General features: G+C 39.4%; 1 protein-coding gene across 4 annotated transcripts in view; it reads left to right on the top strand.

Annotated features, from left to right (window-relative positions):
• The window catches only part of CWF19L2 (CWF19 like cell cycle control factor 2), a 154,967-nt gene extending 131,119 nt beyond the window's left edge, over positions 1–23,848 (top strand). For 2 of the 4 annotated variants that reach the window (XM_047691938.1, XM_047691942.1), the window contains exon 18: positions 493–1,195. In XM_047691938.1, the coding sequence (XP_047547894.1) occupies positions 493–669 (177 nt within the window). In that variant the 3' untranslated portion in view covers positions 670–1,195. Of the gene's footprint in view, positions 1–492; positions 1,196–23,694 lie in introns of those variants that run through there. The other 2 variants (XM_047691941.1, XM_047691939.1) reach the window with 2 other exon arrangements.
• Positions 23,849–24,913: the final 1,065 nt, after the last annotated feature.

Raw genomic sequence — 24,913 nt, 5'->3', positions numbered from 1 at the left:
GTACAGTATTTGTCTCTCTCTGACTGACTTATTTCCCTTAGCATTATACTCTCCGGTTCTATCCATGTTATTGCGAGTGGCAAGATTTCATTTTCATTCTTTTTATGACTGAGTAATATTCCACTGTGTGTGTGTGTGTGTGTGTGTGTGTGTGTGTGTGTGTGTGTAGACTGCATCTTCTTTACCCATTCCTTAGTCGGTGGATGCTTGGGCTGCTTCCATAGTTTGGCTCCTGTTGATAATGCTGCTGTGAACATCAGGGTGCATGTGCCCCTTCGAATCTGTAATTTTGTATCTTTTGGGTAAATGCCTAGTAGTGCTATTGCTAGTTTGTAGGGTATTTCTATTTTTAGCTTTTTGAGGAACCTCCATACTGGAAGATAAGATTTTTTTTTTTGCCTGAAACTAATATGTATATAAAATTTGAACATCCTCACAGAGAACTACTGTTTAGTAGCAGAATAAACAGAAATAGTTTCCTTCTGTTTTCAGACCTGCGTCTGTATTTTTCTCATTCTTTACAAGGAAATCATTGGTGGGATGCTGGATATAGAACCAAGACTCTGGAGGAAAGGGATCCGGGAAAGCTTTGAGGATCAGAGGAAGAAAGCCCTGCAGTTTGCTCAGTGGTGGAAACCATTCGACTTCACCAAAAGTAAAAAATGTTGAGTCATACCTTTGATTTTTTAAATTTCTTCTTCAGATTCCTTTCAGTTTTATTTCCATTGTCTCTAACTACACTGCTGACCTTACGGCCAGAGAGAGAAAAAGTCGCGCGCTGGGTCTCAGACACGCACGCATCACTGGGTCGTGTTTCCTGTCTGCCTTGTGCCGCAGACTGCACTGTAGCGACTGGGCAGGGGGGCCCCGCCCACGTTCCTCTTCTGTACCTGCTACGTCTTGTGTTCTGAACTGTGCAGTCGAAGATGTGGAAAGACTTTTATGAACAATTATCTGGGAGTTGTAGCAGATCATTGGTTCAGAGGGAAGTGGGTCTACTTCAAGGTTGTGAAGACTGTTGTCTGAATTCTCTTAAATATTTTAAACCAAATTGGCATATTCAATAGTAATTGCAATTTCGTTTCACAGCATCTTATAGAAAGGCTCTTACTTTTCTACCAGTCATCATGGCTCTTCTATTTTATTAAAGGAAAAAGAATGTCCCAGGAATAATAAAGAATTCAGTGAAGCATAATGTGTTCATGATTTGTTTTTATTTCTGGATTTTTAAATAACATCTTTGAATTTGGGAATTTTAAAAGGTAATTGTTCCAAATAACACAATTATTTGGGTTTTGAAAGTTAAGAATTTAAGCCAAGCCGTCACTTTGGGGTTGTATTATTACAAAATCGTAAGTAACGAGAGAATTCTAAATGTCCAGAGCCCCGTGTGTTGCCCTGCACTTGATCTGAGCTGCTTCATTTTTCCTTTGTTCTCACACTTGGCGTCAGGAGGAAGCCATGTACTTATAAAATATGACCGTGCTGTAAGAGTGCACCTGTTTTTTTTAACATGGAAGATATTTCTGTTATGACCGGTTTTCAAAGGTACTGGGTTTCGGAGCTGACCGTTGACATCTGGTCATGAAATGTTGATGACCTAGAGTCAGTGTGGTGCGTACTGCGGAGTAACTGCTAACTCCCTGCGGGTCTTTTCAGCATCGGCATCAGGCTCTTTCCTGGGTGTGTTAAAAAGTGTTTATGTCCCAACTATAGTTTTAAAATTTCACATGTAAGTTGAAGTTTAATGGTTTCCATTTCTCAATATTTGCAAGTTGAATTTAATTATAATTATCAGATAGATACTTACTAGTGTTGTCTTTACTGCTGTTTCCAGATTCTTGAGCTTTACTGCAGGGCCTTAGAGGAATGTATAACGTTTATTTATTTAATCTGTGAGTTAACAGTTGTTTGCAAGGCACTTTGTTTTGTGCTGGTAGCGCAGGAATGAAAAGTACTTCCCCTCCTTTATGGTATAGTCTAGTGGAGAAGGAGAAACGTACATAAATAATGTCAGCACAAGAGAAGTTCTCCCCCCCTTTTAAATTTAAATTCAGTTAATTAACACATAATGTATTATTTGCCCCAAGTGTACAGGTCTGTGGTTCATCAGTCTTACACAGTTCATAGCACTTACCATAGCACATACCCTCCCCAATGTCCGTAACCCAACCACCCTCTCCCTACCCCCCATCTCCCAGCAATCCTCAGTTTATTTCCTGAGATTAAGAGTCTCTTATAGTTTGTCTCCCTCTCTGGTTTGTCTTGTTTCATTTTTTCCTCTCTTCCCCTATGATCCTATTGTTTCTTTTTTTTTTTTAATTTAAAAGAAAGAAATTTCATGATTCTTTAATTTTTTTTTTATTATGTTAGTCACCATACAGTTTTTCATACAGTGTTCCATGATTCATCATTTGTGTAAAACACCCAGTGCTTCATGTAATCTGCGCTCTCCTTAATACCCATCACCGGGCTCACCCATCTCTCCACCCCCCTCTCTTCCAAAACCCTCAGTTTTTAAATTCCACGTATCAGTGAGATCATAAGAAAATTGTCTTTCTCTGACTTATTTTGCTCAGCATATAATACCCTCTAGTTCCATCCACGTCATTGAAAATGGCAAGATCTCATTTCTTTTGATGGCTGCATAGTATTCCATTGTATATATGTACCACATCTTCTTTATCCATTCATCTGCCTGTGGACATCTGGGGTCTTTCTGTAGTTTAGCTACTGTGGACATTACTGCTATAAACATTGGGGTTCATTTGCCTCTTTGGATCACTACATTTGTATGGTCAACTAATCTTCAACAAAGCAAGAAAGAACATCCAATGGAAGAAAGGCAGTCTTCAACAAATGGGGTTGAGAAAATTGGACAGCCGCATGCAGAAAAATGAAACTGGACCATTTCCTTACACCGCACACAAAAATAGACTCCAAATGAATGAGAGACCTCAATGTGAGACAGGAATCCATCAAAATCCATGAGGAAAACACAGGCAGCAACCTCTTCAACCTCAGCTGCAGCAACTTCTTTTAAAACATGTCTCCAAAGGCAAGGGAAACAAAAGGGAAAATGAACTTCTGGGACTTCATCAAGATAAAGTGCTTCTGCACAGCAAAGGAACCTGTCGACAAAACCAAAAGAACGGACAGAATGGGAGGAAATATTTGCAAATGATATATCAGATAAAGGGCGAGTATCTAAAATCTATAAAGAACTTAGCAAACTCAACACCCAAAGAACAAATAATCCAATCAAGAAATGGGCAGAGGACATGAACAGACGCTTCTCCAAAGAAGACATCCAGATGGCCAACAGACACATGAAAAAAATGCCCCACATCACTGGGCATCAGGGAAATACAAATCAAAACCACAGAGAGATAGTACCTCACACCAGTCAGAATGGCTAAAATTAACAAGTCAGGAAACAATAGATGCTGGTGAGGATATGGACAAAGGGGAGCCTCTTACACTGTTGGTGGGAATGCAAGCTGGTGCAGCCACTCTGGAGAACAGTATGGAGGTTCCTCAGGAAGTTGAAAATAGGGGCACCTAGGTGGCTCAGTCATTAAGTGTTTGCCTTCAGCTCAGGTCATGGTCTCAGGGTCCTGTTATCGAGCCCCACATCAGGCTCCCTGCTCAGCGGGGAGCCTGCTGCTGCTTCTCCCACTCCCCTGCTTGTGTTCCCTCCCTCACTGTCTCTGTCAAATAAATAAATGAACTTTTTTTTAAAAAGTTGAAAACAGAGCTACCCTATGACCCAGCATTGCACTACCAGGTATTTCCCCCAAAGCATGAGAAGTCCTAATGCAGGGTATGTGCCAAATGTAGCGGAGTGCATGCTGAGGGACTATTTCACATCTCCTGGCTGAGTGGAGGACTTTGCTTCCTATTTTACTGAGAAAACAGAACCACATCAAAGAGATTTCCAACCACATCTCTCAGCATACCTGCATCTGTGCCTGTGTACTCTACTTTTCCTCGGGCAACATAAATTATTTTGTTTTTCTTATCTAGTCTGGTCCACTCATTTATGTTCTGGATTTCATCCCTTCACACCTACTCCATTGGCCCTACTCTCCCTGTGTTATTAGGCTTTTCCCTCTCTGGAAGATTATTCCTTTTAACATAAAAATATATTTTACAACAACAAACTCTGGCATCATATCCCCCCTAGCCATATTTCTCCAGTCAACAGCAGAACTCATTTCAATGATATCTGTGTCTTTTCCTTCCATTCTCCCCCTGTTCTCAGTTAGACTTCCTCCTGCCCATTCTACTAAGACATCCTCCGTGTACCTTCCCCACGGGCAGATCACGTGACAACTGCTCTGTGTTCCCCCAGCTCTGTCAGCAACGCTGATGGACTTGAGGCACCTCCTTGTTTCTAGAGCACTGTCTCTTATTTCTCCTGATTCCTGACTGGTGGCCTCCTACCAGCCTCCTTCGCTGGTTCATCTTCATTTTCTCAGCCACTAAGTGGAAATGCCCATCCTCAATTCTTTTCTCTATCCACTGTCTCTCTCTCAAGGTAATGCCATCATTAAAATGGTATTAGACACCATTTTTAGGTTAGTTCATTTATCCAACAAATATTTGTTTTCTGTATGCCAGTTACTGTTCTGTGTGCAAGGAATACATTAGTGAATAAAACAAAAATTCCTTCTTTGAGGAGTTTACATTGTATCAGAGAAGATAGATAGTAAACATTAGATGTGCTAAATAAATTTATCCAGAAACTGTCAGAAGTGGTAAGTGCTGTGGAGAAAGGAAAAGTGGAACAAGACAAGTAAGATATCTCCCAAATTTACGTCTTCATTTTGGACCTCTTCAGTGAGCTCCAGAATCCTATATCTAAATATCAAGTTGACCTCTACTGCATGTTATCTGTAAGAAGGATATGCATACTGAACTCCCGATTTTCCTCCTGTTCCAGTTACTTATCACAACTACTTTATTGTATCTTGTAGTTTTAGAGGTGAGGAATTGGATTCGGGCTTAGCGGAATGCTTCGCCTCTGCTTCATGGTGTTTGTGGGGCCTCAGCTGGAATGGCTCAGACATTTGGAGATGACTGGGGATCATATGTGTAGGGCCTCTGCTCTTCGTACAGTGTGTGCTGGAGCTCGAGTAGTTGAAGTGGTCCTCCACTCCCAAGTCTGGTGCCTGGACTAGAATCACTGGAAGAGCTTGGGACAGGCTGCTGACACCCTCTTCTCATCCGCCAATTTAGTGTAGTTGGGCTTCCTATAAGTCTTCTGATTTCTGTCCCAAAGGATGATTCCAAGACACAAGAGGTAGAAGGTGCCACTGTCTTAGGCCCTGGGATTGGAAATCAGCACAGCTTCATTTGGCTGTATTTTGTTTGTCACAGCTGTCACATAGCCCATCTGCCTTCCACAAGAAGTGTCTTAACTCTTACTCTTGATGGGAGTAGTGTGGCCACATTTAATCCACCATAGTCTACCCTCTGGCTGCAAATTTACTCTTCTCTCACATTAAAAATATATTCAGATCCTCCTCCCAAGGAAGTCTTATCCCAGTAGGGCACTAGGCTTAGGCTTGAGATTCAGGATCCCATCTACCCAAGGCTCAGACAGAGATGAGGCTCCTCAGGGCTTCATTCTGAAGAGTCATGAACTTAAGAGACAAATGATCTGCACCCCTTACACACACACACACACACACACCAAACATACTGTAGTAAGAAGCAGACAATAACTGGTAGGCACATGATGGAGAATTTGAGGCACATGCAGTCACTGTTCACTAGTTCTAAAATTAGGTCACGCAGTATGTTGCCAGTTGCTTGATAAGGGCTGTGGTCCTGCTTCTTGGGCGGGGGGAGGGGGATTCCATGGGGCTTTTTGCTCCGCTCTGTGTACTCTTGGTTCAACACTGAGTCAGCCTTTCTTTTTCATGAAGAGCTGAAGACTGATGCTTCCAGCAAAGACAAAGTAACCACATTATCTTCCTGCCTGAAATGACCAGAAAGCAGACAATATACCCGAAATAATGGTTTTTAAGACCTGGTTATCAGGTACGAAAGTATAATGATTCCGAAGTGACGGGAAATAAGTGAGACGAGTCCCGTGATGGCCCTGTGCTGTTGCTCCGAGAGAGATCTCATCTTACGGTGCAAGCTGTGGGACTCCAGGCAGAGCTTATGGAACAATCCAGGCAGAGCGTTGAGCAAGTAGAGCTGTGAGTCTGGGGGGACCAAAATAGCAGGGCAGGTTATGAGAGGAGATCACGTGCAAGCATGAAGGCTCCCTGAGACCAGGCAAATACGACACACCCAAGAGGATTCAAAGTCACATCCTCCACGAGCAGGAACAGATGGTTTCAAGACTGACCAGGATGGGCAAGACCCATAGTGGTAGTGTGGAGCATAGAATAATTATCTCAAGCCGTAGTCCTGACCCAGCCTTGACATACCAATCTTGAGCACAAGAGGCAGAGGAATCAAGCTGTTTCCTGCATGCAGAACAAAGCTCAAATTAAAGATATTTTATTGTGTGAAGAAAAACAGTGTGCAGCTTATAATATGTGAAGACCAAGTAAATGAGAATAATAGCAGAGAGGTGGGATGGGGGAAATGGAGGTAGATTTTGTAAGCTTGCCATACAGACTTGAAGCGGTACAGGAGGACTTGAACATGGGCTGTGATAAAGATGTAGTTATGAACTGTAAAGCAGACCCTAAGATAAAAAATTGAGCAAATAGAGATTTGTAGCAGTAAGCCAACAAAGAAGATAAAATGGAATATAAAATAGTATTTGACCTAAATGGAGGCAGGTGAAGGAAACAAAGTACAGGTGGGACAAATGGAAAACAAACAGCAAGATGATAGAGATGAGCCAAAACATCATAGCAGTAATACTCACTTTTTATTACTGTGTAGCAGGTACCACAAACCTACCCTCTTAAAACCACACATCTCACAGCTTCTGTGGGTTAGGAGTTGGGATACAGCTTGACTCGTGTGGAGCCTGAACTGGGAAAGGATCCATTTCCCCCATCCATGTGGTTGTTTGCATTATTCATTTCCTTGCCACAAGGACTTAGAGTGTCCATTTTGCCAGCTGCCCCATGCTACTATAGGGCATCAGCTGTCCCTTAGCATGGGGGGTTCCCCACCATGGCCCCTTGCTTTCCTCACAACAGCAGGAAGGAAGGAGATGATGGCACATTGGCCCCTGACATCTTATACAACACAGTGACATCATCACATGAAATTACATATACCTATTGCCATGGGGTCACGGGTTCTGCCCACACCCAAGGGCTGGGGTCACTCAAGGAAGACCACCATCAGAACATAACAGAGGCCACCCTAAGAGTTTGTCCACCCAAAATATGCCACATCACATTGTAAGAACCATAAAACTTAATTCTTCAATGTCTCTCATCTTATTCTTTGTTGTCTTACATTTTACTCCTGTGTCTGTCATCATCCACAGGATACCTTGTTACTATGTTTGCTTTAAATACCTACTTCTATTTTAAAGTATTTTTAATGAGAAGTTGGTTTTATATTTATTCCAGTATTTGCTGTTTTTAGTACTCTGCATTCCTTTGAGTTGATCCAAATTCATGTTTGGTGTCATCCGAGTAAATGGGCATAAAGTCTGTCTGATTTTTTTCTTCAGGCTTGCCTCATCTGTTTCCTGCTGTTTCTTATTGATTGATTGATTCTGTAGTGATTTTGTTCGTTCTTTTTGTCCCCCTGCTTGCTGACGTTGTTATAGCTGTGAGTGATCTCCTTAGCTGTTTCTTTTTTAAAATCATCTTGTTTTTGAGTTTTAGACATTCAGATTTTTGTCAAGTTTCTCAAGAAGCAATTTATAGAAAGTCCTTTCTTTTGTGTGAACTTTCTTCTAAGTACATTCTTTGTAGTTTGCTTGCCTTGTTCCAATTCATTCATAGTTTAATTCTTTCACTTATGTTTTGCCATAGTGTGTATACAGAGTGGCCAGGGTGTTTCTTTTCCTCTTGCTCATACTCGGAGTCCGTACTTCATAATGATGGTTACGGTCTTATTTGTACATAAATACTCAGGAGTATAGTTTATTTATTGTGAATTGTGCCTTTCAGCACTAAATGGGGGCAACTATAGGCCCCTGAAGCATCTCTTGTAGGACTGTTGCCAACCCATTAGTAACACCTATTTTGGACTTTATAAGCAATGGATAAACACTGTCTAAAAGGATAGAGTTACAAATTTTTATTTATTAGAGCATGCATGTGATGGTGGAGGGGGCGGAGGAAGAGAGAGAATCCTCAAGCAGACTCCCTGCTGAGTAGAGAGTCTGACTCGGGACTCGATCCCAGAGCCCTGAGTTCATGACCTCAGCTAAAGGCAGACATTCAACCTGCTGAACCCCCCAGGCGCTCCCCCCCCGCCTTGTGTCTTTAATCCCCAGGGTCCTTGTAATCCTTGGTCCTTTGGATACCACTTATAATGTGAAGGTAGAACTCTGGTTCTGAATTTATTTATATTCTCTGCTTTGAACATGAATTAATGTTATTACTTGTAGGATACATAGAGATCATACATGACACTGGCTCATTCGTTTGTTTGGTGTTGCTTTAATAATTAATTCCGATTTGGCCACTGGGTTGCCTATTGTGACAGCTACTTAGTGCTCTTTAAAGGAACTCAGTAAAAGAAATACTGTTATTAAAATGACAGCTGTGAAAACAATTTTTTTACGTGTTAATATAGTGTTAGGTTTAAAAAGGCAACACTACATAGTATGTGAAAAGTCATTTAAGTGGGTGTAAAAAAGGGAGAACTTTTCTCAAATGGAACTATTAGGTGTCCTTTTAAAAACCTTTCAACAATAATGTAAAAGGGAGAAATGAAAAATTAGAGTAACATCACCTCAGCGTGGCTGGATAGCACTTAAATCAGTAGGACTCTGCTCTGGATTACGTAGGATGTTGCTGGAACATGTTTCAGTTGAGAGGTAGTAAAAAAGGAACCTTACTCTTTTTTCAAACACTAGAATCTGAAGTTTTTAGTTTGTGTGTGAAACTCTTTTGAATTCCTGATGAGCCTTTGCTTACTTTTGTTTCACTTTTAAGACAGAACATATCAGAATCCCTGTTTGTGTTTTTATTGTGGTCTCATGAATTATGTCATTTTTCCTAGAAATTATAAAGATAATACAAAAGGAGGACTATGAAATTAGTCATTACCAAGATGACATCCCAGTGGTTGAATTTGGTTAAACAGATAATTCCTAGAGTACTTTCCTATTTAGATAAAAGCATTTGCTCTTCCAAAAGAAGTTTTAGATTCCTTCCTGGATATTATAACACAGCCAATAAGCCAGATGTAAGTGGTACACTTCTCTGAACTCAACTAATTAATTTTGTCTGTTTTTTTTTACCCTCACATTTTTCTTAGGACTCTTGTTAGATGAGTGACAGTTCACAAATAGCTTGGGGATGATGGTAGGGACAATGATAGAGCTTTTCAACCTTGCTGAATGCTATAAATAGCAGCAAAACAACTAGAATGCAAAACCAAAGACCCACAGAAACCATCTTCAAAACAGAATATTCCCCTAGCCCCCAGTTATAATCAGCTTGTAGGGACACACTGCCATCATTAGTAGACCTGCGTGACGTCAGCATCTGCACTAAAAGAAGTGGAGGGGAACAAGCAGGCTAGTAACATCCCCCGGCACGAAGGAGCCCCCAAACTGCCAAAAAGTGCTTCCTACGGAGCATGACCGTTTCGTCTGAAAAGAGCGGCAGAAACTGGGAACAGAATCCCAGTTGTGGGTGCGTGTAATGGCATCTGATGGCTCTGAAGTTAAAAAAAAATAAAATACAGTAAGATCCTCTGGCTTTTCCCTCCCTTTGAAAGTAGAGGCAGACATTCTTCGTCCCAAACAGTAAGTGACAGAACATCTCAGTCAAATCCCATGCAAAGTTTTCAGAAGATGAGAGAGAGTAGGAGCCAAACAATATTCCTACAGCCAATGAGAGTTCACAGACAGACCTGTCCCCGAACCGATGAAAACTGTAACTCAGTAGTTCAAAATGAGCTTAAAATTTTAAGAAAATGGTAGAATGGGGAAGAAACAGCAGCATATATTAGGACAGAAAGAAATAGCAGAAATGAAGTGAGTGAAGAATGGAGGATTTTTCCTTTTTCCCCCCTTTCTTTTTTTTTTTTCCAATTTAAAAACAACATGTAGTGTATTACTAGTTTCAGAAGTAGAACTCAGTGATTCTTCAGTTTCATATAACGCCCAGTGCTTATCACATCACATGCCCTCCTTAATGTCCGTCACCCAGTTACCCCATCCCCCCACCCCTTTTCCCTCCAGGAACCCTCAGTTTGTTTCCTATGGTTAAGAGCCTTTTATGGTTTGTCTCCTTCTCTGATTTTGTCTTGTTTCATTTTTTTCTCTCTTCCCCTGTGATCATGTTTTGTTTCTTAAATCCCACATATCAATGAGATCATATGGTAATTATCTTTCTCTGATTGACTTATTTCACTTAGCATAATGCCCTCTAGTTCCACCCACATTGTTGCAAATGGCAAGATTTCAATTTTTTTGATGGTTGAGTGGTCTTCCATTGTGTGTGTGTGTGGACACACACATCCCACATTTTCTTCATCAATTCATATGTTGGTGGACATTTGGGCTCTTTCCATAGTTTGGCTATTGTGGACATTGCTGCTATGAACATTATGGGGGCAAGTGTCCCTTCAGATCTCACTGCATTTGTGTCTTTGGGGTAAATCCCTAGTAGTACAATTGCTGGGTTGTAGGTTAGCTCCATTTTCAACTTTTTGAGGGACCTCCCTATTGTAGAAAGGAAGATTTCAATGAGAGCTGCTAACACCTACAAAGGATTCAGGATTCGGAAATTGAAGACAAACCCAGGAAAGAAACAAACTAACAGATTACAACTTAATAGAAGGATACGATATAAACAGGAAAGTTTAAAAAAAAAAAAAAAAGATTTTAAAGCCTGAAGAGGATACGATGGATAGCACATAGGCTGAACTTCAACACAAATACAGTAAAAAAACTTTGAAGAAGAAAATCAAGAAAATGAACAGAAAAAAAGAACAAGGCCCAGATAATCTCATGAAGGATTTTATTACCCCTTTAAAGATTCAATGATCCTAATGCCTCTTAAGGTGAAAGGGGTCAAAGGTGATAGTGTAGGAAAATCCTGAACTCTCTTCCTCCCATGGACTTACAAAACTCAAAGCACCATATGGATTATTTCTCTCTGGAAAAGATCTTGAAACTAGGTGAACTGCTTCTCCACAACAAGGGATAAAAGGACATCATTGAAACAGACAGAGGCAGAGTCTTACAAACCAACCCCCCACCCCAGCTTATTGATATAAAAAGGGATCTCCACAGACACGTGCTTCTCCTGAAGTTGGTGGTCACACCATGTTCACAAGATGGTTGGTGTTCCACATCGGCACCTTGACTTCTGGGACTTGCGCTAGAAAGAGGAGCACCTTGAAAGTCTGGCTTGGAAAACCAACAGAGGTCTGGGGCTCCTAAAGTTCTAGAAGAAACTGAGATTCCCCTCTTAGAGTGTTTGCATGCAGTCCAGTTTGCTCCCAGACCTAACGAACAAACAGCAGTTGGAAATTTCCTAGACTATATGTGAGAGCGATCCATTTGCTGGTCGGAGGGCATTGGCTGGAGGGGCAGTTGAGATTCTCTCCAGAAACAGAGATGCGTGTGGATGCCATAGTTGCACTGTCTACATAGCTTGCTAGTGCAGGTTGGCGAGTTTGGACACAGCATCCTCCCACCACTTTGTTGGGATGGATTGGGGTGAGAAGTCCTTGCTTAGGCCGGAGAGTACAGGTGATTGCAGTGTTCTCCGATTTTGTGGCTGGAGTGGGCAAGCACAAGTGGTCATGGAGTGCTCTCACATCCTGGTGAAAGGCTGGAGGTGTGGGCAGTTGGGACAGTCTGCTAACCTCTGGCTGCAGCTGCTGAACCGTAATGGCCACAGTGTTCTTAGCTGTGCACACACACTGACAAGGCACTCTCCCACTGTGTTTCTGAAACACACAGGCATACGCAGTCAAGACATTTCCACACTACCTTCTTGAGACCAGTGAATGTGCCCTGCCACTTCCACTTTCCAGCTGCCTTCCAGTTCTTAGCCAGCTCCCACCCCCAGGGCACTGCACAGACAGCACACTGACACAGCCTCAGTCTTCCTATGAAAATGCTCATTTATTTAGCCTGGAGCTTCAGCCTGAGGGACAGGCTCCAGGCTCTCCACACATCTGGAGCCTAAGGAGGTGCTCCCAGGAACCATAAGTAGGGAGACACCGTCCTTGTGTATCCCTTTGGCCTCACTACATGTTAACAAGACTTCCCCAAAGTCACTCATCTGGAGCCCCAATTTTTGCAACTGTCACTCAGGGGACACCTTCAGATCTCTGGTGTAGAGGCCAGAGAGACTAGGATATATGTATAAACTAGATGGTAAATTAGATAGTAAATGAGATAAATGAGATTCTTCCCCTTGGGTCACTGATGACAGGTCTTGGCACACTCTCAACAATGGGGGCATATCAAGAATAAACCAAGCAGTTTAGACCACTACAAAGGCTTGAGAGACAACCAAGAACTAGGAGAAGTTTGAATGAGAAGGATTATCACCTTCACAAGATGAGCATTCAGGCTGAGAGAGGTTGCTGTCTTACTGAATGCACAGAAACACAAGAGAGTCAAGCAAAATGGGGAAACAAATAGGTTTCAAATGTAAGAACAAGACAAAACATCAGAAGAAGATCACAGTGATACAGACATAAATAACCCACCTGATAAAGAATTTAAAGTAATGGTCATAAAGATGCTCAACAACCTCAGGAGAAAAAGAATGAACATAGCGAGAGCTTCAGTGGAGAGATTAAAAACATAATAAAGTACCGAACAGAAGGCACAGAGCGGAAGAATATACTAACTGAGCTGGAAAGTACACTAGATGCGTTCCACAGCAGACTGGGTGAAACAGAAGGGTGGATCAGTGAAGTAGAAGGACAGGAATGGAACTCACAGCAACTGAAAGAAAAATTATTTTATTTTATTTTATTTTATTTTAGTAAAGTGATAGAAGTTTATTGACTGGAAATAAAGAAAAAGCTCTCAAGAGTGACAGGGGTCCTGACAGAGTTCCCCAGAAAAATAATTAATAAAGATAACTTGAGGGACCTCTGGAACAACATCAAGCAGAATTACATTTTCATGTAGAGATTGCAGAAGGAGACGAGAGAGAATGAGGCAGAAAACTTACTTGAAGAATTAATGACTGCAAATTTCTCTAAACTAGGGAAGGAAACAAATATTCATTCAGGTCCAGGAAGCCATGAGTTCTAAGTAAGAACCCAAAGACAGCTACATCAAGACCATTAAAATTAAAAGGTCAAATTTAAAGAGAAAATCTTAAAAGCAGCAAGAGTAAAGTAGATTGTTACACACAAGGGAAGCCTGTAAGGGTTTCAGCAGATTTCTCAGAAATGCAGGTCAGAAGGGAGTGGCATGACATCTTCAAAGTTCTGAAAGGAAAAAACTTCCAACTAAGGATTCTGGACCTACCATGGTTATCATTCAGATTTGATGGAGAGATTAAGAGTTTTCTAGAAAAGCAAAAGCTGAAGGAGTTCAGCACTACTAAACCAGTTTTATAAGAAATATAAAAAGGACTTTTTTAAGCTTTGAAAAGAAATGGCACTAATAGAGCATGCAGAAGTAAAAATCTTGGGGCTCCTGGGTAGCTCAGTTATTTAAGCATCTGCCTTCAACTCAGGTTATGTTTCTGGAGTCTGGGATTGAGCCTGGGATCGTCCCTCTCCTTTGGCCCCTCCCCACTGCTCATGCTCAGAGTCTCTCTCTCAAATAAGTAAATAAAATCTTTAAAAAGTAAAAATCTCACTGTCAAAAGTAAATATATAGTAAAGGTAGTAGATTAATCACTTATAAAGCTACCAAGAAGGCAAAATGACAAAAGTAGTAAAATTAACTAAAACTACAGTAATTAAGGGATATATGAAATAAAAACAATGTAAAAAGTGACATCAAAAAAGGTAAAATGGTAGAAGTAAGAATGTAGTTTTGGGGATGTGTTCAAATTTAGGTTGCTATCAACTCAGACTATTATATAAGTAGGATAATATATGTGAATCTTATGATAACCACAAAACAAAAACTTAGAGTAAATACACAAAAGAAAATGAGTAAAGAATCTAAGCATAATGCTAAAGAAAGTCATCAAACGACAAGGGAAGACAGGAAGAAAGAGAAGATAGGAACACAGAGAAAGTACAAAAATAGCCTGGGGGGAAAAATGAACAAGATGATAATAAGTATATTCCTAGTAATAACTACTTTAAATGTAAATAGACTAAATTCTCCAATCAATAGACATCGAGTGGCTGAATGAATTTAAAAAGTAAAAGATAAAAAGATAAAAAAAATAAAAAATAAATAAAAAAAATAAAAAAAATAAAAAGTAAAAGAAAAAATGTTTTGTAAACTGCCTACAGGAGACTTGCTCAACCTGAATAAACCAAGGACACACACATATTATAAGTGAAGGTGTGGGGCACCTGGGTGGCTCAGTGGGTTAAGCCTCTGCCTTTGGCTCAGGTCATGATCTCAGGGTCCTGGGATGGAGTCCTGCATTGGGCTCTCTGCTCAGCCTGGAACCTGCTTCCCCTCTCTCTGTCTGCCTACTTGTGATCTCTCTCTCTGTCAAATAAATAAATAAAATCTTAAAAAAAAAAAAAAAAGAAAGTGAAGGTGGACTCAGAAACAAATTGAAGGTTTGGGAAGGGAGGGGGGTGGGGGGATGGGTGAGCCTGGTGGTGGATATTAAGGAGGGCACGTATTGCATGGAGCACTGGGTGTGGTGCATAAACAATGAATCTTGGAACACTGAAAAAATAAAATTAAAAAAAGAAAGTGAAGGGATGGGAAAAGATACTCCATGCAATTGGAAATGGAGAGAAAGCTGGATAGCTCTAATCATATCAGACAAAACAGACTTTAAAACAGAGACTATAACAAAAGACAAAGAGGAACTATATAATAATAAAGGGTCAATCCAGCAAGAAGATACAACATTTCTAAATATATATGCACCCAACAGAGAAGCACCAAAATACATAAAACAAATATTAAAAACTTGAAGGGGGAAATTGGCAGCAATACAATAGTAGTAGGGAATTTTGACACCCCATTTACATTAATGAATAGATCATCCAGACAGAAAATTAATAAGGAAACACTGGCCTTAGCAGAGTAGACCAGATGGACTTAATAGATACATACAGAACACTATATCCCCAAACAGCAGAATACACATTCTTCTCAAGTGCTCATAGAGCATTCTCCAGGACCGATCCCATGTTAGACAACAAAATAAGTCTCAGTAAATTCAAGAAGACAAATTATATCAAGCATCTTTTCTGACCACAGTGGTATGAAACTAGAAATCAGTTACAAGAAGAAAACTGGAAAAATGACAAATAGGAAGAGATTAAACTATTTACTGAAAACTACTAAGTCCTTGACAAAATCAAAGGAGAAATTAAAAAATGCATAGAGACAAATGAAAAAGTAATATGAAAAATCAGTGGGAGAATAGCAAAAGTCGTCCTCAAAGGGAAGTTTATAGCAATAAAGGCCTATCTCAAGGAAGAAGAGAAATCTCAATTTAACTTTAGGCCTGAGGAACTAGAAAAAAGACAACAAATTCAAAAGGTAGTGGAAGGAAGGAAATAATAAAGATCAGAGTGGATATACATGAAATAGAGACTGAAAGACAATAGGAAAGATCAGTGAAATTAAGAGCTGTTTCTTCATTTGGAAGCTAAGGATACATCCAGACTGAAAGTGAAGGGATGGGGAAGCATCTTTCATGCCAATGGGCCTCAAATGAAAGCTGGGATAGCGATTCTCATATCAGTTAAATTAGATTTTAAACTAAAGACTGTAGTCAGAGATAAAGAAGGACACTACATCATTCTTAAAGGATCTGTCCACCAAGAAGATCTAACAATTGTAAATATTTATGCCCCCAGTACGGGAGCAGCCAACTACATAAGACAACTGTCAATCAAGATAAAGAGTCCTATTGATATGAATACATTAATAGTAGGGGATTTTAACATGGTGCTCTCAGTAACAGACAGATCATCCAAGCAGAAAATCAATAAAGAAACAAGAGTGTTGAATGACATATTGGACCAGATGGACTTCATCTGATACATACAGAATATTCCACCCTAAAACAACAGAGTAGTCATTCTTCTTGAATGCACATGGAACTTTCTCCAGAATAGACCACATACTGGGTCACACATCAGGGCTCAACTGATATCAAAAGATTGAGATTATTCCCTGCATATTCTCAGATCAAAATGCTTTGAAACTGGAACTCAACCACAAGAAGAAGGTTGCAAGGAATTCAAACACTTGGAAGCTAAAGACCACCCTGCTTAAGAATGTTTGGATTCGGGGTGCCTGGGTGAGCCTCTGCCTTTGGCCTGGGTCATGATCTCAGGGTCCTGGGATCAAGCCCTGCATCAGGTTCCCTGCTCAGCACGGAGCCTGCTTCCCCCTCTCCCTCTGCCTACTGTTCTGCCTTGTTGTGCTCTCTCTCTATCTCTGTCAAATAAAAAAATAAAATCTTAAAAAAAAAAAGAATGTTTGGATTAACCAGGAAATCAAGGAAGAACTTAATTCATGGAAACCAATGAGAATAAAGACACTTCCGTCCAAAACTATGGGATATGGCAAAAGTGGTCCTAAGGGGGAAATACATAACCATCCAAGCCTCCCTGAAAAAAATTGAAAAATCCAGAATATACCAGCTGTCTTTACACCTTAAAGAGCTGGAGAATCAACAACAAATTAAGCCAACCCCACACACAGGAAGGGAAATAATCAAGATTAGAGCAGAGATTGATGAGATAGAAACTAGAGATACTAGAGAACATATCAACGAAACTAGAAGCTGTTTTGTTTTTTGAAAAAAATCAATAAGATCAATAAACCATTGATCAAACTAATCCAAAAGAAAAGAGGACCCAAATTAATAAAATTATGAATGAAAAGGGAGAGATCATGACTAACACCAAGGAAATAGAAACAATCATCACAAATTATTATCAACAGTTATATTCCAGTAAGTTAAGCAACCTAGACAGAATGGGTGCATTCCTGGAAACCTATAAACTTCCAAAACTGAATCGGGAAGAAATTGACAACCTGAATAGACCAATATCTAGTAACGAGATTGAAGCAGTGATCAAAAACCTCCCAAAAAACAAGAGCCCAGGACCTGATGGATTCCCTGGGGAATTCCACCAAACATTCAAAGAAGAAATAATACCTATTCTCCTGAAGCTGTTTCAAAAGAAACAGAAGGAAAACTTCCAGACTCTTTTTATGAAACCAGCATTACCCTGATCCCCAAACCAGGCAAAGACCCCATCAAAAAGGAAAATTTCAGACCAATATCCCTGATGAATATGGATGCCAAGATTCTCAACAAGATCCTAGCTAATAGGATCCAACAGTACATTAAAAAGATCATCCACCAGGACCGGGTGGAATTTATATGGGATGCAAGCATGGTTCAACATTCACAAATCAATCAGTGTGATAGAACAAATCAGTAAGAGAAGAGAGAAGAGCCACATGGTCCTTTCAGTTGATGCAGAAAAAGCATTTGACAAGATACAGCATCTGTTCCTGATTAAAACAATTCAAAGTATAGGGACAGAGCAAACATCCCTCAACTTCATAATATCTATGAAAAACCCACAGTGAATATCATCCTCAGTGGGGAAAAGCTGACAGCCTTCCCTTTGAGATCAGGAACACGGCAAGGATGCCTACTCTCGACACTGTTGTTCAACATATTACTAGAAGTCCTAGCAACAGCAATCAGACAACAAAAAGAGATAAAAGGTATACAAATTGGCAAAGAAGAAGTCAAACTCTCTCTCTTTTCAGCTGACATGATCCTTTATATGGAAAACCCAAAAGACTCCAGCCCCAAACTACTAGAATTCTTACAGCAGTTCAGTAATGTGGCAGGATACAAAGTCAATGTACAGAAATCAGTTGCTTTCTTATACACTAACAATAAAAAAATAGAGAAATTAGAGAATGGATTCCATTTACTATAGCACCAAGAACCATAAGATACCTGGGAATAAACCTAACCAAAGAGGTAAAGGATCTGTACTTGAGGAACTACAGAACACTCATGAAAGAAATTGAAGAAGACACAAAAAGATGGAAAAGTGTTGCATGCTCATGGATCAGAAGAACAAAATTGTTAAAATGTCTATAGTGCCTAGAGCAGTCTACACTTTCAATGCCATCCCGATCAAAATTCCACCAGCATTTTTCAAAGCACTGGAAAACAATCTTAAAATTTGTATGGAACCAGAAGAGACCCCGAATTGCTAAGGAAATGTTGAAGAACAAAAACAAAGCTGGGGCATCACGTTACTTGATTTCAAGCTTTACTACAAAGCTGTGATCACCAAGACAGCATGGTACTGGCACAAAAACAGACACATAGACAAGTGGAACAGAATAGAGAGCCCAGATATGGACCCACAACTCTATGATCAAATAATCTGGGGTAAAGCAGGAAAAAATATACAGTGGAAAAAAGGCAGTCCCTTCAATAAATGGTGCTGGGCAAATTGGACAGCTATGTGTAGAAAAATGAAACTTGACCATTCTCTTACAGCATACACAAAGATAAACTCAAAATGGATAAAAAACCTCAATGTGAGACAGGAATCTATCAAAATCTTAGAGGAAGACATAGGCAGTAGCCTCTTGACATTGGCCACAGCAACGTCTTTCAAGACATGTCTCCAAAGGCAAAGGAAACAAAAGCGAAAATGAACTTTTGGGACTTCATCAAGATCAAAAGCTTCTGCACAGCAAAGGAAACAGTCAACAAAACAAAAAACAACCCATGGAATGGGAGAAGATATTCACAAATGACACTACAGACAAAGGGTTGATATCCAAGATCTATAAAGAACTCCTCAAACTCAACACACACAAAACAGATAATCAGGTCAAAAAATGGGCAGAAGACATGAACAGCACTTCTCCAAAGAAGACATACAAATGGCTAAAGGCATATGAAAAAAATGTTCATCATCATTAACCATCAGGGAGATTTTCAAAACCACATTGAGATGCCACCTTACACCAGTAAGAATGGCCAGAATTAACAAGACAGTAAACAACAAGTGTTGGAAAGGGGAACCCTCTTACACTGTTGGTAGGAATGCAAGTTGGTGCAGCCACTTTGGAAAACAGTGTGGAGATTCCTTAAGAAATTAAAAATAGAGCTGCCCTATGACCCTGCAATTGCACTACTGGGTATTTACCCCAAAGATACAGATGTAGTGAAAAGAAGGGCCACCTGTACCCCAACGTTCATAGCAGCAATGGCCACAATCGCTAAACTGTGAAAATAACCAAGATGCCCTTCAACAGACGAATGGATAAAGAAGATATGGTCCACATATACTATGGAGTATTATGCCTCCATCAGAAAGGATGAATACCCAACTTTTGTAACATGGATGGAACTGGAGGAGATTATGCTGAGTGAAATAAGTCAAGCAGAGAGAGTCAATTATCATATGGTTTCACTTACTCATGGAGCATAAGGAATAACACGGAAGACATTGGGAGATGGAGTGGAGAAGTGAGTTGGGGGAAATCGGAGGGGGAGACAATCCATGAGAGACTGTGGACTCTGAGAAACAAACAGGGTTTTTGAGGAGGAGGTGAGGGGTGGGGTGAGCCTGTTGGGTATTATGGAGGGCACATATTGCATGGAGCATGGGTGTAGTGCATAAACAATGAATTTTGGAACACTGAAAAAAAATTAAAAAAAAAACTGGTTCTTTGAAAAGGTAAACAAAATTATCAAACCTTTAGCTAGACTCACCAAGAAAAAAAAAGAGGGCTCAAATAAAGTCAGAAATAAAGAGAAGTTAGTAACTGATAACAACAGAAATACAAAGGATCCTAAGATACTGTTATAAACAATTATATGCCAACAAATTGGACAGCCTAGAAGAAATAGATAAATTCCTAGAAATGTAAAGTCTTTCAAGACTGAAATATGATGAAATAGAAAATCTGAGTAGATGAATTACTAGTAAGGAGATTGATTCATTATTTTAACAACTCCCAACAAACATCCAGGACTAGATGGCTTCTCTGGTGAATTCCACCAAACATTCAAGGAAGATTTAATGCCTATTCTTCCCAAACTATTCCCAAAAACTGAAGAGGAGGGATTGCATCCAAACTCATTTTATCAGGCTTGTATGACCCTGTTAGCAAAACCAGATAAAGACTGTGGGAAAAAAAGCAAAGCAAAACAGAAGGGGGTAGAGAGAGAGAGAAAGAGAAAGAAGAGAATTAATTACAAGTCAGTATCTCTGATGAAGATAGAAGTAAAAATCCTTAACAAAATATTAGCAGCTGAATTCAACAATGTGTTAAAATACGCTAAAAATATTACTCTGTGATCACATAGGATTTATTGCAGGGATCTAGGATGGTTCAACATCCAATTAATGTGAAACACCATATCAACATAATGAAAGATAAAAATCATGTAATCATCTCAGTAGATGCCAAAGAAGCATTTGTCAAAATTCAACATCTATTTATGATTAAAAAAAAAAAAACTCTCCACAAAGTGGGTGAATGGGAAACATACTTCAACATAATTAAGACCATATATGATAAACCCACAGCTGGAAGCTTTTCTTAAGATCAGAAACAAGACAAGGATGCCCACTATTTCCACTTTTATTCAACATAGTATTGGAAGTCCTAGGCACAGCAATTAGACAAGAAAAAGGCATACAAATTTAAAAGAGAAGGAAAATGTTCCTATTTGCAGATGACATGATACCATATATAAAAATCCCTAGAGACTCCACCAAAAATTGTTAGAAGTAATACATTAATTCAGTAAAGTAGCAGGATTCAAAATTAATGTACAGAAATCTGTGGTTTCTGTACAGTAGTAAGAAATCAGAAAGAAATCAAGAAAACAACCCCATTTACAATTGCATTGAAAACAGTAGAATGCCTAGGGATAAATTTAACTAAAAAGGTAAAAGATCTGTACATGGAAAACTATAAAACCCTGATGAAAGAAGTTGAAGAAGACACAAATAAAAAGATCTTCCATATTCATGGACTGGAAGAATGAATACTGTTAAAATGTCCAAACAATCCAAAACAATCTACAGATTCAATGTAATTCCTGTCAAAATTCCAGTGGCATTTTTTACAGAACTAGAACAAATAATTTTAAAATTTTTATGGAACCACAAAAGACCTCAAATAGCCAAAACCATTCTCGATAAAGAAAAAGCTAGAGGTATTATGCTCCCTGAATCCAAAGCTATACTACAAAGCTATAGTAATCAAAATAATTTTGTATTGGTATATAAACAGACATAGATGCATGGTATAGAATAGAGAGCCTAGAAATAAACCTATGCATATATGGTGAATTAATTTATGAGATAGGAGGCAAGAATATATAAGGGGGAAAGAGACTGTCTCTTTAATAAGTGGTTCTGGGAAAACTAGACATTTATATGCCAAAGAATTAAACTGGACCACTATCTTAGAACGTATACCAAAATCAACTTAAAATGCATTAAAGATTTGAATTTAAGACCTGAAACCATAAAATTCCTAGAAGAAAACATAGGTGGTAAACTCCTTGACATTGGTTTTAGCAATTTTTTTTTTTTTTGGCTCTGACCCTAAAAGCAAGGGAAACAAAAGGGAAAGTAAACAAATGGTACAACATCAAACCAAAATGTTTCTGCACATTGAGGAACCATCAACAAAATGAAAAGGCAACCTGTTGAATGGGAGGCGGTATTTTCAAATTATATCTCTGATAGGGGATTATTATCCAAAAGATATAAAGAACTCATACAACTCAGTAAAAAAAAACAAAAAACAAAAAACAAGTAATCTGATTAAAATGGGCAGAGAAGCTGAATAGACATTTTTCTAAAGAAGACGTACAGACGGCCAACAGACATATGAAAAGATACTCAACATCACTAATCATCAGGGAAATGCAAGCAAATGACAATGAGCTATCACCTTACACCTGTCAGACTGGCTATTATAAAAAAAAAGAGTGTTGATGAAGATGTGGAGAAAAGGGAACACTTGTGCATTGTTGGTGGGAGTATAAATTAGTGCAGCCACTATGAAAAACAGTATAGAGGTTCCTTAAAAGACTAAAAATAGAGCTACCATGCAACCCAGCAATTGCACTTCTGGGTATCTACCCAAGAAAATGAAAATACAGAGTCAGAAAGCCCTACATACCCTGCATTCGTTGCAGCATTATTTACTGTAGCTAAGATACAGACACAACCTAAATGTCCATTAGTGGGTGGATGGATGGGTAAAAGAAAATGTGGTGTATATAGAGATACATGCAATGCAATACTAATTATCATAATAAAGAATGAATTCTTAGCATTTGCTACAGCATGAATGGACCTTCAGGGGCTTCATTCACTTTTTGCTTTATTCACATTGACTTCTGGTTTTTGTTTTTGTTTCTGTGTCTGTTCTTGTTTTTTAATTTTATTTTATTTTTCCAGTGTTCCAGGATTCCTTGTTTAGGTACCACGCCCAGTGCTCCATGCAATACGTGCCCTCCACAATACCCACCACCAGACATAAGCATGAGAGACTGTGGACTCTGAGAGACATTTGGTTTCAATAGGCTTCTTAGCCTCATCACATGCAGGAAGTTGTAATGATGTTGACTTCAACCCCATGATTTCCAGAATATTATTTGAAGAATTTTGGCCTGATATTAGTTCCAGATAATTAACATCCATCATAGGTACAGGTTGAGAATCTTGGTGTTTCTTCTAATCTGCAAACAAAACAAAAAACAGTGGCATTGCTAGTAATACTAGCAATATAGTAGAGTATATTCAAGTAAGTCAGTAATCTGTCAGCTATAAGATGCATAAATTTAATGTAGAAATAACCAAGAAACATGCAAAAAGCCTAAAATGCTATTTGTTATGAGTGCAAATACAAACACAGATAATATTGATAGGGGCAAGGGTGAAAGTTAATACCCAACAAAATCATCTCTGTGTGGTATACATGCACCCTCTATAAAGATAGGCTCCAATGTCAATCATCTGACCAAAGCTTGCTTGCCTTATTTTTTTAAGATTTTATTTTTTAATTTATTTATGTATTTATTTAAGAGAAACAGAGAAAATACCAGGCAGACTCTGTGCTGAGCAGGGAGCCTGATGTGGGGTTCCATCTCATGACCCTGAGATCATGATCTGAGCTGAAGGCAAGGGTTGGAGGCTTAACCGACTGAGCCACTCAGGTGCCTCTGACCAACGCTTTCTGCGGATGGTAGTGGCAGACTAGGAAATTTGAGCCAGCTTTCATATAGGAAAACTAAAATCTCTAGAAAAATGTGAATCCACTTGCTTGAAGGTATGAAAGAGCTCACCAGGTCATAGAGTCTAGGAGAGAGGAGCATCCAGAAAAGTCTAACATTTGTTTGCCTCTGGGGTTAATTGCAGATTCGAGAGGCCAAGCCCCAGGACACCTGCAGCATTTTATTTGCTGAGGCCATCCCAAAGATCTGCCCGAATGCAAGTGGGGAGAAGTAGACTTCAGCTTTTGCGGGTGGAGTGGCAAGCTACTAGAAGAGCATGCAGAATGGAAAGACTGCGAATTCGTTTCTGGAAAATAACAACCTGCTATAGGGGGTCAGTAGAGTTTAAGTGTTCAGGGTCTTTGCATTGAGAAGGACAATAGCACCCGTTAACAGTGCACTTAAGTGGCGCGGCTGCTCAGGGAAGCGCTGGAAGAACAGGTTAAGAAGGGTGTAGCACGGCTCTTGGATGGGGATATGGAAGCACAAAGGAAAACCAAAAAAAGAGAAAGCAAACATAGAACACATGATTCAATTAAAAAACCTATGGTAAAATGGCACATATTATTATTATTATTATTTTTTTTAAAGATTTTATGTATTTATTTGACAGAGAGAAATCACAAGTAAGCAGAGAGGCAGGCAGAGAGAGAGGAGGAAGCAGGCTCCCCGCTGAGCAGAAAGCCCCATGCGGACCTGGGATCATGACCTGAGCCGAAGGCAGCGGCTTAACCCACTGAGCCACCCAGGCGCCCCTTATTATTATTTTTTTAAATTGATATAGGATTTTATTAGAAGATACCTTTAAGAAAAGAAAGACAAGCCACAAGTTGGGAGAAACTATTTGCAAATCATATATCTGATAAAGGAAAAATGGCACATTTAAATCCAGGTACACCAACAAGAAAGATTGCCCATCTGTATTTAAAAAGACAACCACCAAATTTGACCAGTTTTCTGTGAAATGTGGTGCTAAGAAAGGTCACGGTTCGTGCTTGGCAATCTGGTTTCCTTCCTTTTCTCACGGTTGATTAAGTAAGAGTAGAGTCAAATCATAAAATATTTGCTGAGTACTATACACAACATACTTGGGTGGAGTGGAAACGTGAAAAAGAGTTAAATGGGCTTTTTTTCTTCAAGGAGATTAAAGTTTTAAGGTGTTAAATTATGAAAAGCTCAGTCATGTTAAAATTTTAAATTATACTTTAGAACAACTAAGGAACTTGAAAAGGATCTCAAAGGAATGAAAGGTAGTTCAGGACGGGACAATTTTAGAAGAGTGTGGATTTTACTGAGTCCGTGGAAAATATTTAGTGAGAGTCGCTAGGATGCAATTTTCTTGTTGGATAGACTAGGGTGAGCAA

The sequence above is a fragment of the Lutra lutra genome, chromosome 10 (genome assembly GCF_902655055.1).
Source record: "Lutra lutra chromosome 10, mLutLut1.2, whole genome shotgun sequence".
In the NCBI taxonomy this organism is placed as follows: Eukaryota; Metazoa; Chordata; class Mammalia; order Carnivora; family Mustelidae; genus Lutra; species Lutra lutra.
Note: the sequence above shows the minus strand (reverse complement) of the source record. Positions and strands in the feature narration are given on the sequence as shown.